A 19,486-nucleotide genomic window follows, 5' to 3' on the forward strand; every position below is an offset into this window, starting at 1 on the left:
TAGTGCTGCACCCTGTTGGTAATCCTTGTAACTTTAATGCTATTGAACATCATAGAACAGAACCAACTTGTTTAATTGAAACCAGCTGTTAAGAAATTCCTTTTAAATATGAAAAATCATAAGGTTAACATGGGAAACTCCAGAACCCCCGGGGCGGAGCCCGAAAGCCCGATCAGAATAAAAACTACTTAGTTTTCCTATTTGATGCCCAAAGAATCGGTGTACCGAATTTCAGCCTCCTAGGTAAATGGGAAGTGGGAGAATTAGTGATGAGTGAGTGAGTGAGTGAGTCAGTCAGTCAGTGAGGGCTTTGCCTTTTATATATTTAGATATTTATAGAATTACAGGCATAAAAAAAATCATATGCTATTATCTATATAATTAATACGCTACATGAAACTTTGTCGGTTGAACTCCTCCGCCGTTTCTTAACCGATTTTATCCATTGACGTCTCATTGGAAAGAGCGTGTTGCGTAGATTTGCAAACTTGCCTTACATTTTTGAAAAAGTCCCTTGGGCTCTGCCCCAGTGGCTTTGAAAGTTCCCATGTTATCCTTATGAAGAACATAATTGTTTACATTTTGATCAGCTGTATAATTTAATTGCTGTTATTTATTTTTCAATCCAATGAAACGCATTGATTACATTTATTTACTATTTGAGTTTGTGTAAACATAACCCCTAAGCCGGATCGTGTTAGTATGGTTGTGGTTGTATCCACGAATAGGTTGTATCTAAAATTGGTGTATTTATCGTTGTTTTGTGTCGTTATGACGGATCGTGTTAGCATGATTCTAACTTAAATTTGTGCATTTATCGTTGTTTTGTGTACCTATAATTTGTTTATTTGTTGTTTTTTTTTCTTTTAAATGCCTCCGATGCGACGAAAACGAAACATAGACAGGAGGCGTAATCGTGATAACGAACGCAGCTACAGAACAGTGGCGCTTAATAGGCTTAACTCATCACAGTCAGCACCTGACCATGGACAATCTCAACTATTAGGTTACAAATGCGCATTAACACTACCCCAAAACGACTTTCGTTCTCAATTGGCCCTCTATCAATGTCCTGTGTTGCCTGTACAGCGAGGCATTTTGAGAAGGAGAAAACCGGCCGGAATGCTTTAGGTTTATCAATAACGAAGATAAATATGGTCTGAGTTACACACCAGTAATCTTTGAGTTGTCTCTTTTAAACTCATTGTAAATATGACTGTTATTCGTTTTGAAATAACTCCTGTAACACTTTGCAATTGCTCGAATTCGAGCAACATGTACACTAGTTTGAATGATTGCAGGACTGTAAAATATGTGTTACAGTATTTTGCATTGTATGTTCCCTATTCAACTATATGCAGATAAATTCAATACAAGTTTTGGTATGATTGTTAAGCACTTGCAAATTGAACAACTTTGTATGTATGTGTGGGTGTGTTTGTGTACAGGCTGGTGAGGGAGTATGTGGAGGAGTGTACTGAGAGTGTGGACGAGATGAATCGAGCAGCAGACAAGCTGCAGAGAGAGATTGGAGCCCTCGGAGAACTGCTGAGAGCCAAGGAGCTAGAGTGGAACAGGTACACTTTGAATCTCAAAACTGGAAACTGTAATTCACTTTACTCTTTCATATTCAGGCTAAAAAGTGCAACTATTTTGCTGCCTTATATAACAACTAACTAAATTTTGACATTGTTTTTATTTTAGTGTCTGCTGTCTGTCAATAAATTGGTTTATATGGAAGAAATACAGAATGTCTTGATGATAATATGACAGGAGGGAAACCAAAACATAGTGATCAGGGATTTGAAAAAGTCGAACCGGTACATCAATTTATCCTCCCAATATAGCAACAATCAACTCTTCTGGTTTGTCTACGGAAAGGAAAATTGTTCACTAGGAAATTAAATAACTTTATGGACGATGTTTTTCAGGTCAACAAGTAATATTTACAAGTAATTTTTTCAATTGTTCAATACTCATAACAGTGTCAGCCCTCTCAGAAAACCTTGCATTATATGCCCTATCAACCACATATCCAATCAATTTGTCAGCCCAAGTCAATACTTAGTGCACCTTCTCTGCAACAACTGTGTTTCAAATAAGGATGAGTAATGGACAGGGAGTTGCAATATATAGCAAGAGCATTCCCAGAAAATTACACAGAGAAGGCAATTAACTTACAGAAGGTCGCAGGAAAAGAGGATGTCGGGGTCCCTCTTCCAAAATCTTAATAAATCTCCTGTGATCGTAATGAACATATTCTGCGATCACGGCAGAATCATGAACAACTTCTGGAGGTGTGGGGTATCATCATCGTCTCCCTGAATGGCAGCAAAATCATGACTATTTCTCACAATTGCAACAAAATTGTTAAATTTAAAATTTTAGAAAATCTTTAGAGACACTTTCTTTGATCGGAAATTGAGCCACTTTCACACCTCTAATATAAATGACCGGACCAGAGCTTGACCAACCCGACTTCTCAAGCCAACAACCTGCTTCTATATAGTGCACAAAATAAAGATGAAGAGTATTCATCTTTTATAAATTGTATTTATGACAGACAGTGGCGGCGATAAGAGCCCGCGGGCCCCCCCGCAAGTTTGTTCACCGGGCCGCCTCCCAATAATCTTAAAAAATATTATATCACATGTATTACCGCCTAAACTTGCACTTTAGCTTGGTACAGCATCTCCCAAGGCGTCATCATCGTCTTCCATGATCGCGGCAATATGAATCTCCCGCCCCGCGACCCGTGGTGACGGGGAAATCATTTTTTTCCGAATCACGGCAAAATCCTAAATATATCTCGCTTGCAGAAAAATGTCAATAACGTCTTCCGGAATCCGGCAAAATATTGAACGTCTCCTGCAACCGCGGAGACATCGTCATCGTCACCCGCGGGGAAATGTTCTCGTCGATATCCACGATCGCGGCAAAAACGTAGGCCTAATCTTTCAATTTCCTGAGCGTGATCCTCGCGGACATAAAAGCTTTAATTTTAATTGGGCATTATTGTACTGAGAAAATCGGCTTGAGCTTGATTTTCTGACTTTGTGCTTGATCTCTCAAGCTTATATACAGGCTCTGCTCGGCTCGAAAATCGACATTATATAAAAATCAACAGTTTCCAAAGCAAACCGATTTTGAACCGCTCAGATTTGGCCCGAGGCCTATAAGTAAGTAAACTTTTTTACCTGACTCGAAGTAAACAAGTCTAAAGTGCGAAGTAAACAAATCTAAATTGCAGCCTTCTAATAGTAAGAAATTAAGTGAAACGAAAATCCTTCTTTAGCGTCAATGAAAGAATGGAATTATTAGCTAGTGCATCAGGCACCTAGGTTACTTCGCCGATTTGATCGTAAAAAATTGTCAAGTTCATTAAGTTAAATCAGCATTGAGGGCCCTCTCTGGTGTGCCCCACCGGGGCCTAGGAGGTTTAACATTAATGTTTTATTATCCTAGGCCGGGGACACATTGGTTCTAAATACGGCATACCGGCTACGGCGCTATTATAAATAGCACCTTCACGCAGCCCATGAGGACTGTTGATGCAGCCTGCATGACTGATGACAATTCTTTTACTTAAGTTGGTAGAGAATTTATATCGATCGGCCAAATAATAGTGTCAGTTAAGCTGTTGTAAACTACTTTTTCCTAGTGATCTTACTGGGCTTAACAAATTTTCGGCATAAAAAAACGTACGGTAATTTTTATATGAATATCGTTATGATAGTGGCCCCGTGTGGGTGAGCCTGTCACACAATTGCGGGCCCGTGTCCCGGTAAAATTTCCCGAAAAATCCCGGTCAGGGCTCACGGGCCTCCATAGCTCGCGGGCCCCCCCGCACCGCGGTCCCTGCGGGCCCGCTATCGCCGCCACTGATGACAGACCAGATGTTTTATTGAGTGACATCTCAAGCTTTGTTCCTGTAAAGGGGATTTATTTAATAACTGTAAATCTCAAAGGAACTTAACAGTTTTGCTTTTCCAACAGTAGTTTTAGAATAGGACTAAATTGATTAGCGCTGTGCCCAAATCAGCAAAAATTGATTCAGAACTTGCTATTTTCTAAAGGCGACTTAGGGATTTTTTGTCTGTGGACTACTTCAGTGTCTGAGACTTTGTTTATTAACTGGCAGTACCGTATCAATTACTATCATTCCAAGCAGTTTTATAATTTTGGTAATTATTATAGGTTTATTTCAGTCGTTGGTTGAAAAAATGTTAATTAATTGTATTCTAAGAGAGTATTTTAATTATTTATTTTGTAACTGAATTACCTTATGCATATATGTAAAAAAAATCAAAATAAATTTACTTATTTGTCATTATGAGGCTTAAATTTATTTATTAACAGTTTTATTTCAATTTCAGTATTTTGCGACTGAGAAAACTCAAAGAGGAGATGTTAGAAAGGCTGTTGCGTAGAAGGAGACTGGCCAGTGTGTTGTCAGAGAATGGAATAAGAGAAGAACAGCCTCCAAACAATGTGAGCAACAAAGTATGTGTTAACTACAAATAGTTTTGCATCATTTTAAGATATTACACCATTCATTGTACATGATATATAGCTAGGGTCTACATATTAAAAAAGCACTAGCTGTGGTCCCGTCCGTGGACGGCAATGTCAGGGGCGGCTCCAGAGGGCAGGCCAGGTAGGCTCTGGCCTACCCAAAATTTTGGTAGATATTTCAAAATTATAAAAAAATAAAGAAATTTAATTATATGTAAATGAAGGAAAGCATTCAAACTAATTATTTATCATTTAAATTTTCAAATTCCCTCATTTGCGGGGAAAGTTCCTCAAAACTCTCTTCCCCCGATCAAGCTCTTTCTTGATCCTTGTCAGACCTACCCAAAAAATTATTCCTGGAGCCGCCCTGAGCAATGTGTTCAGTTGAAATGGTTGTTGATTCAGAAAAGCGGGTTTTAAATATTTTAAATTGTTTACGCTATTGGCATTTCTTGAAGTTTTTTTGTAAAGGAACGGTCCAAACACTTGTATTGTTACTACAGTAGACCCCCTCTTAACCGACCCTAATGGGACCGGACCTACGTCGGATAACTCAAAAGGTCGGTTAAAACGGGCAATCAATAAAATCATAACATAATGAAATGTTATTCATTTGGAATTATATAATCAACATTTTGAAGTCATATTTGCATTAGTTATAAAATAAACTACTCTTATCTCCTTTTTCGTATTGATAGAAAAGTCACAAATAAACACAAAACACGGTTAAATCTAATAGGCCTACTTTCAGTGGAATATATTATAATACTAGGCAACAGTCAATAACATTCCTATCTTAATAACTTTAGTACTGTAATGTATTAACTGATGCTTTCTAAATCCATCGTAATACAGTCAAAACCTTTTGTCGAAATTAAAGATACAAGCAATCATTTTGTTACAAGGGACAGTGATGTTTATTTATAACCTCCCACTGTAGGCTCGAGCGAGGCACAAAAACTAGCTTGACCTTGGAGTTGTTAACCCCTCTTCCCTGCCCTCCCTACAAGTTGCGTTGTTTGTTTACTCCAGCAATAAGATAATCAGTTCTCAAAATCGTAACGCACTTTGTGGCGTTTTAAATTTGCCGCACAGATAACATATCAGATCAAATGTGCTCGAGCTACGATAACGAACGATGATGACAAACTGACAATAGGCTATGCTATATTTTTTGTAATCAACACAAAATAATTTATTCTTAGTCATATCCTGTGGAGATAAGCGTATGGTTCAGTTCTCATCGCCCAGCGTGGGAGCGGAAGTGCCGAGATTTCTAGAAAGCGGCGGTTAAAACGAGCTGCTCTCAAAGCAAGGTCGGTTAAAACAAACTGTATTATTTCACGATCGAAGGCGGATAATCCGATTATCGGTTAATACGAGGTCGGTTAAGAGGGGGTCTACTGTATCTAACGCCAACCTTTTGATAGATAGCGTAATTAATTTTTAGCTTAGTGACAAATAATACTTCTGGGCCTGGTAAGGATCTGGCTTGGAATCAAACCAGCGACTTTTAAATTTGAAGGCAAGCATTAATAACCTCTCAGCTACCCTGACAATTAAGTCAGAAGCTCTGAGAGCTGCAGAAAAAACCTTTACACAGTGGAACCTATATTGATGGTCATTGCAAATGCTAAGCTTACGTGAATTGGTATTTTCATTTTAAAAGTTTGTTTCCAACAGGCATATTTTTATCCTCGCTATCAAAATCTGTCCCCCCTCAGTTTTTCCAGTTAGGACCTTGTAACGACCCAAAACCCGCCAAGGGGTAAAAACCTGATTTTAGAAGTTTCATTTTAAGATATTACTTTTCTACGTTCAGGGTAAGCCGCGCCCGCGTTGTCACTGGAATCGTAGGGGCAGGCCGTCCTACGTCATCGTAGAGGGAAGGACGCTGGTTAGCTACCCCGCCACTAGGGGCGATGGCGATGAAGGGCCAGAAGAGCAGACCTGAGGATCAGTTGTCCACCCGCTACCGAACCATCAATACGCTTGCTGTTTGGAGATAAAACCAACAGTCTAACGTCTAACTTCTTATCTTTCTGGTCAGTTACAGGTTTCCCCCGTTCCTATCAGAGTTCTACAATGAGTCCCTACGACAGTTATATCGTCTTTTGTATATTTTTTGACAACAACCTTTACCTTCAACTGTTGTATTTCAGAATAATAATTTTAAACGAGTCCTTGGGAATTATTTTTGCGCCTTTGGACGTATCTTTTCCCAGTTATGTATGTACTGACGCCAGATGAGTCAGGGAAAAGGCCGCCGCACAAAAACAACGACCCGCCTACAACTACTACCGCTCCCGCCGTTACCACCATACCCGCCGTTACCGCCCTTTCCACTGTTACCACTACAACTGCCGTTACTACGTCAACACCTGTCACTACAGCACTACAGCGAATTACGCGACGGTGATCCAAGGAGCCGCGCTGGCCCTTCAGGCCATCAATCGCTAGACGGAGCCTCCATTTACAATGTCGTGCGCAAGTGGAACCTTCGTTTTGATGGTCGCAAAGACCCGGTGTCGTTCCTGGAACGCTTGGAGGAGTTAATGGAGGCATATTCCTTAACTCCAGACCAGGTCTTCAGGGCTCTAACGGAACTGTTGACCAGTAACGCCTTATTATGGTATCGTAATAACCGGGAAACGTGGGCCGATTTTCAGGATTTTCGTAACTATTTCGAAATTCAATATCGAAATTCACTCGGTTATCGCCGTAACTTGGACGAGGAGATACGTAAGCGGACTCAGAGTGACCAAGAGCCGTTTAGAGATTTTGTAGTCGCGTTAAGCATGCTAATTTGAAGGAGAGGGTCTATATCATCCCACGACAAAATCGATGTGATATACACGAATGTGCGTCCTGAATATAAACTTATGGTTCGATGCCAGGACTGCATGACTCTGACCGAACTTATCAAGCGTGCAGAGGAAATTTTAAGGTTATTTCCGGTTGATGATAACGATGTCCTTGTGATGGTGAAAGTCGTTGAAGATTTTTCCGCGATCCAAGTGACAATAATCATGTCCTCAAGATAACCGGGATGTTAAAGATTTTTCTGCGATTCCAGATGATGATAACCATGTCCCCGTGATGGAGAAAGACGCTGAGGATTTTGCCGAGATCGCGCATGATGTTAATCATGTGCCCGTGATAACAAAAGATGTTCACAAATCACGATTCAGATGCGATCAAAGGTGGCAATAACAATGTTTCTGTAATAGCGGGAGGTGTTCACAATTTTGCCATGGTCACAGGCAATTCTTTTCCATTTCTTTTCCCCTGCGATTCCTGGCTGGATCAGCCACTGATCATTAGATAAGAGAATCAAAGACTCAGCAATTATCAGCAAGTATCATCTCAACTAAACACGTAAGAGCGGCAAAAATTCTATTTTCTACATAATCAAGTCGTTTGCTGCTAAAAATCAAGAAAAAATCAAATTTCATTAATTTTTCAAACTTATTGAGGAATTTTATGTATTGAGAGCTGTATGTTTACGGTAATTTAATAACCAAATATTAAAGAATTTGTTTTATTTATCCTTATAAAAATTGTACCTAGGCCGGCCGCACACTGATCAGACAAAACATCTTTCGCCAAACGATTTGTCGAATGACATCAGAAGCGAGTGGCCTACCATGCAGTTAAATGGAGACATCACACACTGATGAGACGGAGGCTTCAGACACGTTGTTTTGTCTGAAGACGTTTTCGGGTGTTTTTGTGATCGCCTCCTATATTTCCTCTGAAGCCAAAACGCTGTCAGACTAACAGTTCTGCACATGCGCGGAGGGCATGATACAGTACAACTTATCTATACATTGTAATAATTTTTGTCACAGTTACCTAAGTAGTTCATTTTTAATTCATGCAGAAAATAATAAAACGTTATTTTAATTTCAAATATTTCAACTTATCTATATCTATATAATTAATATGCTACATGAAAATTTGTCGTTTGAACTCCTCCGCCATTTCTTAACAGATTTTATCCGTTGACGTCTCATTGGAAAGAGCGTGTCGTGTAGATTTGCAAACTGGCCTTACATTTTTGAAAAAGTCCCTTGGGCTCTGCCCCAGTGGCTTTGAAAGTTCCCATGTTATCCTTATGAAGAACATAATTGTTTACATTTTGATCAGCTGTATAATTTAATTGCTGTTATTTATTTTTCAATTCAATGAAACACATTGGGTACATTTACTGATTTTGTTGAAACTAAATATTTACTATTTTAATTTACATTCGTACATATTACAATGTAAAAAATCGAGAAAGCCTGGGACAATTTGATATATTTTACCAAATAAGGAAAATGAATTGACATAGTACTGTATTTCTTGAGAAATCATTGAAAGGACCGATTTGTTAACCATGGAAACATAGCAAAGTCATAGAACGCCACAAAGTAGAAGAAATAGAGATTTAAAAACAATTTACTATCGTTATCAACCTATATAAAGAAGAACACCTACAGCTACAATATGAAGATTCCCACAAACAATGAACAAGGATGTTAGCCAAAGTGCTACTTTTTTGTAGGAAACATGGACTTAACTTTATGATGATTGGCAAAGGAAACCCCTCTAAGTCTGAATTAAACTGGTATGGGAAGGACATTAATCATTAAATATATGTTTTCATAAAAGTCAAGTGATTTTAAAAGAATGTGACTACATCCAAGAAACCTTAATAAAACTTTCATTGAAGGATTCCCATTTTTTCACATTATTATTCACATTTAAGGGAAACAAAAAACCATCTGGACGACATTAGGCCTTTCAATTCTGCATTTTTTCAGGTAAATATAATTTACGATATAACGGTAACCATCCAAATGAATGCCAATTGATGAAAATAAATTGCGACAGAGAAGTTATGCAGAAAATCAGGTAGTTCTTAGTCATGTAAACAATATATGTTATAGCTATAACAAATTGACTGAAATTTGTAAACTTTATCGACAATGGGTGGTACCACGCAGTACGCAGACTACATTATCATTGACAAAGATCAACATGGACAACCTAATACGGCTATAAGTTGGAAACATTTAAAAACCCAGATCAGCTGTTGAAAAATTATAAAATATTTACAAGAAATGTTGATTATATGGAACTGTTAGGTACGTAATCTATGAGTTGAGTCTTTTAAACTCATCGGAAGTTATGATGACAATTATTTGTTTTTAAATAACTACTTTACTTCTTCGTAATTGCTCGATTCTGAGCATCGTGTACACTAGTATTGTAATAATTTTTCTTACAGTTAGTAGTTGTTTTTTTTTTATTTATGCAGAAAATAATAAAAATATTATTTCGATTTCAAATATTTCAGCTTATTCCATATATTGTAATAATTTTCTTTACAGTTAGTAGTCGTTCATTTTAGATTTATGCAGAAAATACAGAAAATGTATGCTCCCTTCCTTCGTTTAATTCTGCAAGTTGTATACAGTTCCACAACATATTGCTACGCCCACTTCCTCATCCATTTTATTCACACCACACAATCTCTGGCTTTTCACAATACTGGTCTACGGGTGACTGAATTTAGTTTTCCCTCCGGTTTGTGTCTTTTGTCTGAGACCACCGCACACCAATGCGACATTTAGCATTAACAAGTTATAAGGTTTACCAACAGGGTGCAGTACTATTAAATTTAATATAAAACTTCATTATAGAATATATTTTTTAATTTATGTCAATGGATACTAAAGTGCAGCCAAGCGTTAGTGGATGTGTAACTTTTTTTTATACAACAAATGTAAAGATCAAATTAAAATGTTTCTATTTTGTGTCCTCTTCCCGTTGCAAAGCACGGGTACAGCAGCAAGTATGCTATAAGTATGAAATACAATTTTAAAACTTTTCATGGCATTTTCTTGGATGAGGAGGTTATGTAATTATTTTAGTGATATCTATTGACCATGGTTGATCCGCCCCCGGTAAATCGAGGTTCTACTACAGTGCTTTTCTCTTTTAAATTCTTTACTGTATCTATAATAGAAAATTTTTAAAAGTTGTCTACTCAATTGGTGCTGGTGGCCCTTTTATAAGATAACTTCAATAATTCGGAGGGGGTCCGGTCCTAATTAATCCTAATTATTGACATTCTACTGTACATGAATCTTTTCCCCTATTTGGTATTTTTGTCTTCATTGCCTGGACTATAGTTTAATGTAGCCTATAATTGATTTTAAACTTGCTGAGGACTATTTTTTAAAGCACATTTCGATAATCAGTCTAAACTATCGTGGTGCTGTCTACGAATTGACAGGCAGAGCTCTCTCAAAGTACTTAATGCTTTTTACCATGCGGTTAGCATTCTGGGTTATAGTAGTATGTTTTCTGTGACTAAACTTAACCAATATTTTTCAGCCGAAAGTCATTAACATCAACAACACTCATCAACCACCGAGTTCGTCAGGTAACACAAACAACGGGAGTTTGATGATGGTTCCAATAGTGTCGTCAGGTCCAGGACCCTACGGACGGGGTCCCCCCCGCCTGCCAGAGCCCCGCAGCATGGCCCCGCGACCTCAGCAGCGACCCATCCTGCCCAAACCGGGACCTCAGGAACCTATCGTTGGAGAAGGAAGGCAAGGGCCAATCCTTGATGTTAAATCCATCATCGCGGACTATAGGTACATACCGTCCTAACCTACCCAATACACACTAGCCGTTCTTTAGTATAAAAACATTTAACTTTTTTTTAAAGTTACTTCCCCTTTTGTTTTTGAAATTTTCAGTTTTATGTCTAAACAAATTTTAACGGGTGGTTAGGACATTTTTTTGCAAAGAATAAAAATATAATTTTTAACAAAATTGAAATATTAAGTAAATTTATAAAATTTATTCTTCCATTTCTTGACCTTGAAGAAATCCCCTTTCACCAATGAAATTCTCTACTACTCTTACAAAATGTTCCATGATTGTCAAATCATGTGTAGTTATTTTCTTTTGGATAAATCAGATTCCTTTGTGATAATCTAAATGTTGTTAAACTACAAAAGCATAGCCTACAGTCAAAATGCTGTGTCCAATGATGTGTGTTGACGGTTTTGTATTCTGTCCATACATTCAGATAAACGAAGATATATTTTTTTTTACAGTGTAATAATGTCTACAGCTTTAAGTTGGAAAAATAATATTTTATTGTGCAATCCACCACACTATAATGCTTTTGGAATCTTCCTGTGAAAATTATAAGGGTGTTAAAAAATAAATAGGTACTTTTTAAAAAGTATTATGCCTTGTAACAATTCTTTAAAAAATAAACAAATCTTGCCATTATATTAGGACCAATCTTCTAAAAGTTGCAGAGCATTTAATCTTCTGTTAGGGACACCTTATTTATTTTACAAGTTGCTAAACAATTACAGGCAATATTTAAAATTTGTATTTAAATCTTAACTTGCTAGCATTTAGTGAAAATGAAAACTAGGTGATTTATTTTAAATAAAATGTTTTCACATTTTTAAATGCGGTCGTTCAGAAAAATTATTCTCACAAGGATAACAATAACCTGTGAGTTGGATAGTTGAGTGTTGGATTTATCATCTCTTGAGTTAAGATAGTTTTCTTATGTTTGTGTTTTACCTTCTAAACAATATTGTGTGTAATCATTTCAATACTTTGTAGTAACACAAAACATTGGCAAGGTTGGATTTGGCAACTGTTTGGATTAACATTAAATTTAATTTCTGTACTGATTTTTAATTTGTATTGAAAAATATGCATGTTCCAAGACGTAAAATATACAAAATATCCTTTGAATAATAGATTTGTAATGTCTTTTATCAAGTAATAGCATTTAATTTTGAATACTGAAGTAGACGTCCCATTTACATGGACCAGCTGTAGCAATTTTTTTTAAATAACAGTTGAATGAGCCACTCATAGAGGAAGCTACAGTCAAAAATTCTATTTACTGCCTTAGTTTTTATTACTGATAAGAGTTAGTGGATGTTACATATTAACAGATGCTATAGCTTACAATAATTTGCCCTATCAGTATGGTGGCTATGGCTCAACTCAATTACTACAGGCTGATTTTGATTTTAAAGACCACCACTACTTTATCGTTGGAATGGAAAGTCTAGTTCTATCAATTGTTAAAGCTAATAGTTTTAACAAGTCTTAGTTTACATTTTCCACGGCTCAAGGCCGGGCGTATGCTGAGGGAGACTCAGGTGATTCAACGCACGCAAGCCAATTTCAGCAGCGTAAGCTACGCTTCACACGAATGTTTGATTAGCGCATATTGAGGCTCAGTCATCAAGATCAGCGATAGTATTAACTCCTCTGAGTCCGATATGGGATTGGATTTTTCCCCTATTTAAATTACATTAATTTTAACGTATTTTTAGTGAATTCAAACAACAGTTAAAAATAATGTGTGAGTTTCACATGTTCAGTTTTTTTTTATGTTTACTGTGGTTATTAAGTTTACTATAAAGCTTCGTTATGCTGAACAGTCTAGATTTTAAAACTCTAAATCTAGTTTTAAGAAATGTTGCTTTATGTTATTTGGGACAAAAAATGGGAAAAACAATGATTTTTTATCATAAAACTCCTTTCCGATAGTCAAATCATGCCATTTTGCATCTTCTTGGTTAACATCACACGATAATTCGCATGCACACACTCAATCAGTCACTCGTTCTTTGCCATCTTGACCACAAGATGCGAGGTGTGTTTGCAAAAATCTATATTTGTGCTACAAAGTTTGACATGCCGGCTCTTGTGTGCACTTTAGACATACAAACGTGTGTCTCAGCTTACGCTGCGCCATAAGGAAACATGACCGCACAGTTTTCTGCCGTGTGCTGCGCCAGGCGCCTCTCAGGATACGCCTGACCTAAGAGAATACCTATCAAGTTTTGAATTCAAGTAAAATATTTTTTATAAAAAATATTTTATTTCCAACTTTTTTAACTGAATTAACAATAGGAGGGGGGAACCTAAAAGAGTGTGTACCACAGAATTTCGTACAAAGTAGCTACTCAAATTAAAAAATAATTGGAAACAGTACAAGTTTCCAATTGTAATTTATCATCCAAGATTTAATTTTTTTACGTGTGAATGTAGGCCTACCCTTAAATCGCCTATATGATTGTAACTGTGTCTGTTGACAGGTCTCGACACCCAGAGAACGTGCCCCGCCGAGGTCGTAGGATGCGGGGGCCGGAGGGGGGCTCAGGTCCCCCCCCTGCTGTCAACACCAGGATATCTGGTAGCCCAGCCCTAATGAGCATGGCTAACATGGCCCTCGGCTCCGGCTCCCATGTCAGGGAGAACCCTCCTTTCATGGGTCAGTGTTTGAAATGTAGTCACTATATGCATTAGATGTTGAGGTTATTTACTTGAAGGATCAAAATCTATCTAATGATTTTTAGTCAATTAATAGCTAAACTTGATAATTTGGGTATTAAAGGAGTCACTCTCAAATGGTTTAAATCATACTTAGAGGAACGTTACCAATTTGTGGAAATATCAACTTTGTCAAAAAATAACATCATCCAAAAAACAAGATCTAATTATCAAAGATATCATCTGGTGTCCCACAGGGATCGATTCTTGGTCCCTTTTATTCATATGTTACCTTAAAAATCTTCCAAATTCTCTAAAAGACCCAGGTAGTAAGATAAGTATATATGCAGATGATATTAATCTTAACACAACTGGGAAATCCCTAACTGATTTAGAAATGTCTGCTAAATCAGAATTAAAAAGTCTGAATCAGTTTTTAAAAGACCATAATTTAGTACTTAATACTAGTAAAACTAATTTCATTCTTTTCAAAACAAAAAAAGACAAAAATGATAAAAGTATAGAGTTAGATATAGATACAAATTCCATTGCTAAAGTTAAAACCTCAAAACTATTGGGTTTGATAATAGATGAGGATTTAAGCTGGAATAAACATGTTGAGTATTTAATAAAAAAACTAAATTCTGGTATATTCGTCCTAAGAACAATGTCATATCTCTGTGAAGGATCAGTCCTTAAAATGATATATCATGCTCATATTGAATCACATATTAACTATGGAATTAGTATTTATGGTGGGACAAAGAAAAAGAATTTAAAAAGATTTTGAAAATACAAAAAAAAGCTATCAGGATAATACATAAATTAAAATATAACCAGTCCGTCAAATCTTATTTTAAAGGGATGGGCATGTTTACAGTTCAGGCCTTATATATTTTTGAAACAATTAAATATTTTTTAAATATTGCTGAGACTCAAGAATTGCCTGTGCATAATTATAATACAAGGGGTAAAAATTATTTAGCTAAAGAAAAACCAAGACTTGAACTTTTAAAAAAATAAACCTTCTTATATTGGAAACTATTTTTTTAGAAAACTTTCTTGCTTTTTAAAAAAAGAAAAAGGCAAATCTAAATTTATGAAAAAACTGAAGGCATTCTTACTTGACCTTGCACCTTACAAAATAGAAGATTATAGTAATTTCAATTTAAAATAATGTAGCCTATAGTATTTTGTTTAAATGTTTCTTATTGCTAATTTAGGTAGTAAGTAACAAAAGACACTATTCATGTACGAAAATTTGTACTGTGTTAATAAAGACATCTTGAATCTTGAGTCTCGAGCTGTCTTAACACGTTCGCTGCTACGGACGTTCCGGAACGTCAGCCGGGCCAAGGCGCCAGGAGCTAGGAACGTTCCGGAACGTCACCGTTCATTGTTGTCTAACGTTTCCTTGGAACAGCCAGCATGTCACGAGGGTCCTATATTTCTTTGCAGCTCGAGGGGACGTACTTTTCTGACAATAAAAAATATAGTTTCCCAAAATCACCACCAGGGTCATTTGGAACATGGCTTTGTACCACCTCTTTCCTGGTAGATAGCGACACTACTTTACCAACTGCAACCTGGGTACTGCTGCTATCTATCAGAATCACTTAATACTATGTCCAAAGCTATTTATTTATTTATTGTGTATACCTCATCATGTGACCACAGCTTATATCAGGGCTTTTGTTGTTACCGCTTGTCGTCTGTGGAACCCATTAAGACACTTGAAAAACGTTCCCAGTTTGTGGCGGCACTGAAAAAAATCTATTTTGAGAAGATGGCCTCGGCTGGCGTGTCCTAGGGCTACTGTTGTTTTGCGTGTTTGCTGATGCGTTTATGGGAGAGTGTGTAAATGTGTTTTTTTATTTTTATTTTTTGTTAAATTTGTATGTTTTTTCTTTTTTTCTGAGAAATGTAGGTTCTTGAATTGTTAAATATTTTTATGTTTAATTAGATTAAGTTATCCCAATGTAACATAATTTTTGTTATATTTTTGAATGTCAGGTTAAGTGTAAGAAAGGGGCCATGTGGCCCTAACTTTGCCTGAAAAAATAAACGATTTTCATTTCATTTCAAAGCCCGTTTTATTGCAGAACATTGGCATCCAGTATAACTACTGTTGTTTTTACTGTAATTCAGTGTATCGGCGGCAATGTTACGCAGCGGCGAGCGTTAGTTCAGCTCCTGGCGCCGTCCCGGCATCTAGCGGTCATCAGCGAACGTGTTAAAATAAAATAAAAATATTCATAACTAAATACATACAATTTTGTTGAATACCTTCAATTTGTTGTAAGAGTATATATCCATGTAAAATGTTTAATAACTTAAAACTTTTAAACAATTTCAGGTTTTGCTGCTGTTAACACTTGGTTCAGTTGTAACAATCTTCAAACAAATTTTATATGCTTGGGAAAACAATCCAACCCTTTATTTAATATTATATTTATTAACTAAAAAGTAGACTTTACCTTCGTCAAGCAGCTCAAATCTTGTAACTATTGGTTACGGCCGTTTCAGTAACACAATGCCATCCATCATCAGACACAAATCTCGGCTAAAGTAGCGAAGTTGAAGTTAGATAACACACACAAATATTTACAATACCAATATAGTTTACAAATACGAATAGGCTTGTCGCACAAATGGTACTGGTTGACATTTTCATTTTCCAAGCAAGACTGGAGGATTCTATAACCAATAGTTACAACATTTGAGCTGTTTGACGAAGGTAAAGCCTATTTTTTAGTTAAGGTGCAGCTCAGGGGCTAAAATAATGGATTTAAAAAGATTTATTAAATGCATCACATATGGTTTAGTATTATTAACATAAAGTGTGATGGCTGTTGGGCAGGTCAGGATAGTTCGAGGCCGTCGAGTGCAGACTCCTCACGTGGTAGCCATCACTTAGACATGCTCTCAGGCCCAGGCTCTGGTGGCTTGAGTTTTAAAGATGCTCTTGTCCAATTTGCCAAAATGTCCCAACCCAACAAGCCACCACCTCCTCCCCCTCCCTACCCCGAGGTGACACTTCACCCTGTCTCTGCTCCTCACTCACCTCCGGCCCCACCTCCACACTCCTCTCTATTGCATGGTATACTGACCAAGTCCAACCCGGGTCCCAGAGCTACCACTTTCTCACCCACCCTTGCCCGTCTACTCACTGCCCCTGAGAGGAACCCCACTTCTGCTCCCTTACCTCCAACACCTACCTTCCGACCACCGCACCATCACGTGCCCCCCCACCAACGCGGAGTCAACATTTCAGAAATACTCTCCTCATCCAAGGTAACTTTATTTGTTTTGTTATTAGGAAAAAGTGATTAGTTTTAGGTGACGTTTTATTATTTTAAGATGTCTGCTTCATAGCACAAAGGTTACTATATGTTAAGATGTTTTTAAACCTGTACATATATTTTAAAATAATTGTCCAAGATTTCAAATGACAGACTTGGCTTCTCCTTAGATGTTCATTGGTTTGTATGTGACATAGTATGTACATTTTTCATTTTATTCTCTTGTGCATTTTTCTCATAACTCTCAGTATTCTTATAATCACCCAAGGCTCCAAGATCTCATTGTACAGAAAGTCTCTTAAGCTTTGTGCTCACATGAAGATTTGTTTGCTGAGTGTTTTTTATTTTATTTTATTTATTTTTTGTTGAAAAAAGAGGTTGGCGGCCTCTTTTAACCTTGCATTTGCCCGTCCACATAGACTACAGATCTGTGCGTGGAACGTATCTAGCAAAGCAAGGGGTGAGCCGGTACAGTACGAAGGTGAACTGTACTGATAAATGTTTGCGGCAGTGACCAGGATCCGAACCCACGACATCGCTGCTTTGGGCACGAAGTCTGTGACGTTACCAACTGAGCCACCGACTCACCAAATGTTTCTAATTTTTTGCGGAAAGATTTTGCAACAAACGAAAAAAACTATTCTATACTGCAATTCGATGTTTGCAAAAAGTTTGAAAACAATTGACAAACAAATCTTCACTCAAATGTTCAAGTAGCAACATGCAGGCAGTAGTTGTGATGAGTTATGAGTGTGAACCACTGAACTAGTTATTATACTTGAAGTATTACTACCGTAAAACCCTGGTTAACCGAATTTGGTTTAACCGAAACTGTTCCATAATATACAGTAGAACCCTGGTTAACCGTAATAAAGGGGGGAGAGCCGTTTTGGATAACCAATTTTTTTTTTTTGTTTAACCTGTCATATGCTAAAAATAGCCTATATACCACGGTGAGTTAGAAAATAAATTTAAAACAATATCTATATAATACAATACAATATTTTATTTTAGCTACAGAAATGTTACAATGGGTTATAAAATACTTTAAACTAAACAACGGAAGTTACTAAAGCGTTGTTATTACTTATATTTTAGCCCTGTATTATTTTATGGAACCGTTTTGGTTAACCGGGGTTCTACTGTACTGTAATACAGGACTAAAATATAAGTAATACGTAATGTAAAAGGCTTTAGTAACTTCAGTTGTTTTGCTTTAAGTGTTTTCTAACCCATTGTAACATTTATTTAGCTGAAATAAAACACTGTATTATAAAGATATTGTTTTAAATTCATTTTTCCAACTCACCATGGCAGTACATATGCTATTTTTAGCATTTGACGGGTTAACCGAAAAATTGGTCATCCGAAACAGCTCTCCCCCCTTTATTTCGGTTAACTGGGGTTCTACTGTAGTTTAGAGTTTGACTACTTCAAACCAGCCTTTGGTAAAGAGTTAGCTAGAGTTGTACTTATCCAGAGATTAAAACACTTCATTGAGTTTCAGTTCTTCCAACAGCTCTCTGCTAATGAATTCAGTTGAAGCCCTTGTAATATTCAAGTAAAACTACAAGCTCAAATTGTTTAACGTCAAGTAAAATAAATTGTTTGCAGTAAGCAACAATCAATATGATTTAACAAATAATGTTAATGTGGTTGGGTTTTACTCTTATTCACTTTAGCTTCATGCCACTACAAAATGGTGGCCATTAGCACAAAATCTCCTCGAGAAGTGCTATCCCCAGATATGCCTATTCATTATAGCTCAGTGATAAGAACCGAGAGTGGGGAGGATTCTATTAGCATACAATTTAAAATCTATTCTCTTGCTTGCAGCCCTCTTGTACCCCTGGGCCCTTTTATAAAAACGGTCCTTAGTGACAATAGTGATTAAAACATGTTTTTCTATTGCAGAAAAATCGAAATGAAATCACCATCACCCCTGTTTCGGGATCAAATAAAACCAAAGATGATGTTGTCATGCTGGTGAGTTAGAGGTTAATTTTTTCAATACTAAAAAGAACATATCTTCGTTTAATAAGGGTTTTAATATAAGGAATATTAACTAATTTCCTATAGGGAATAATCTATTACCGTAGGTCTCATGGTAAGATAAACCCAGGACCGATTATTCTTTTTGTTTTGACGTCCCCATAGGCCAAAAACACCATCCGTTCTAATTCTTATATTAAATAAATAAATATATATATATGCTTTATATACAGTGTGTCCAGCTTCAACTACGACAAACTTTACCAGATTATTTGGGAGGTCAAAACAAGCAAAAAATGTGATACCGGTACAACATGTGTCCTATCTCAAACCGTTTAATGCCGGCGCGCACTATC

At 36.8% G+C, this 19,486-nt stretch overlaps 1 protein-coding gene across 5 annotated transcripts in view; it reads left to right on the plus strand.

Moving 5' to 3' along the window:
- LOC128982890 (misshapen-like kinase 1) overlaps window positions 1-19,486 on the plus strand; it is a 109,745-nt gene that overhangs the window by 66,201 nt on the left and 24,058 nt on the right. For all 5 annotated transcript variants that reach the window (XM_054401942.1, XM_054401943.1, XM_054401944.1 and 2 more), the window contains 6 exons: window positions 1,449-1,577; window positions 4,377-4,503; window positions 10,903-11,168; window positions 13,662-13,837; window positions 16,697-17,130; window positions 19,053-19,124. In XM_054401942.1, the coding sequence (XP_054257917.1) occupies window positions 1,449-1,577; window positions 4,377-4,503; window positions 10,903-11,168; window positions 13,662-13,837; window positions 16,697-17,130; window positions 19,053-19,124 (1,204 nt within the window). The remainder of the gene's footprint in view (window positions 1-1,448; window positions 1,578-4,376; window positions 4,504-10,902; window positions 11,169-13,661; window positions 13,838-16,696; window positions 17,131-19,052; window positions 19,125-19,486) is intronic.

The sequence above is a fragment of the Macrosteles quadrilineatus genome, unplaced genomic scaffold (assembly GCF_028750875.1).
Source record: "Macrosteles quadrilineatus isolate MER2022 unplaced genomic scaffold, UCM_ALF_1.0 Scaffold_1__1_contigs__length_201487025, whole genome shotgun sequence".
In the NCBI taxonomy this organism is placed as follows: Eukaryota; Metazoa; Arthropoda; class Insecta; order Hemiptera; family Cicadellidae; genus Macrosteles; species Macrosteles quadrilineatus.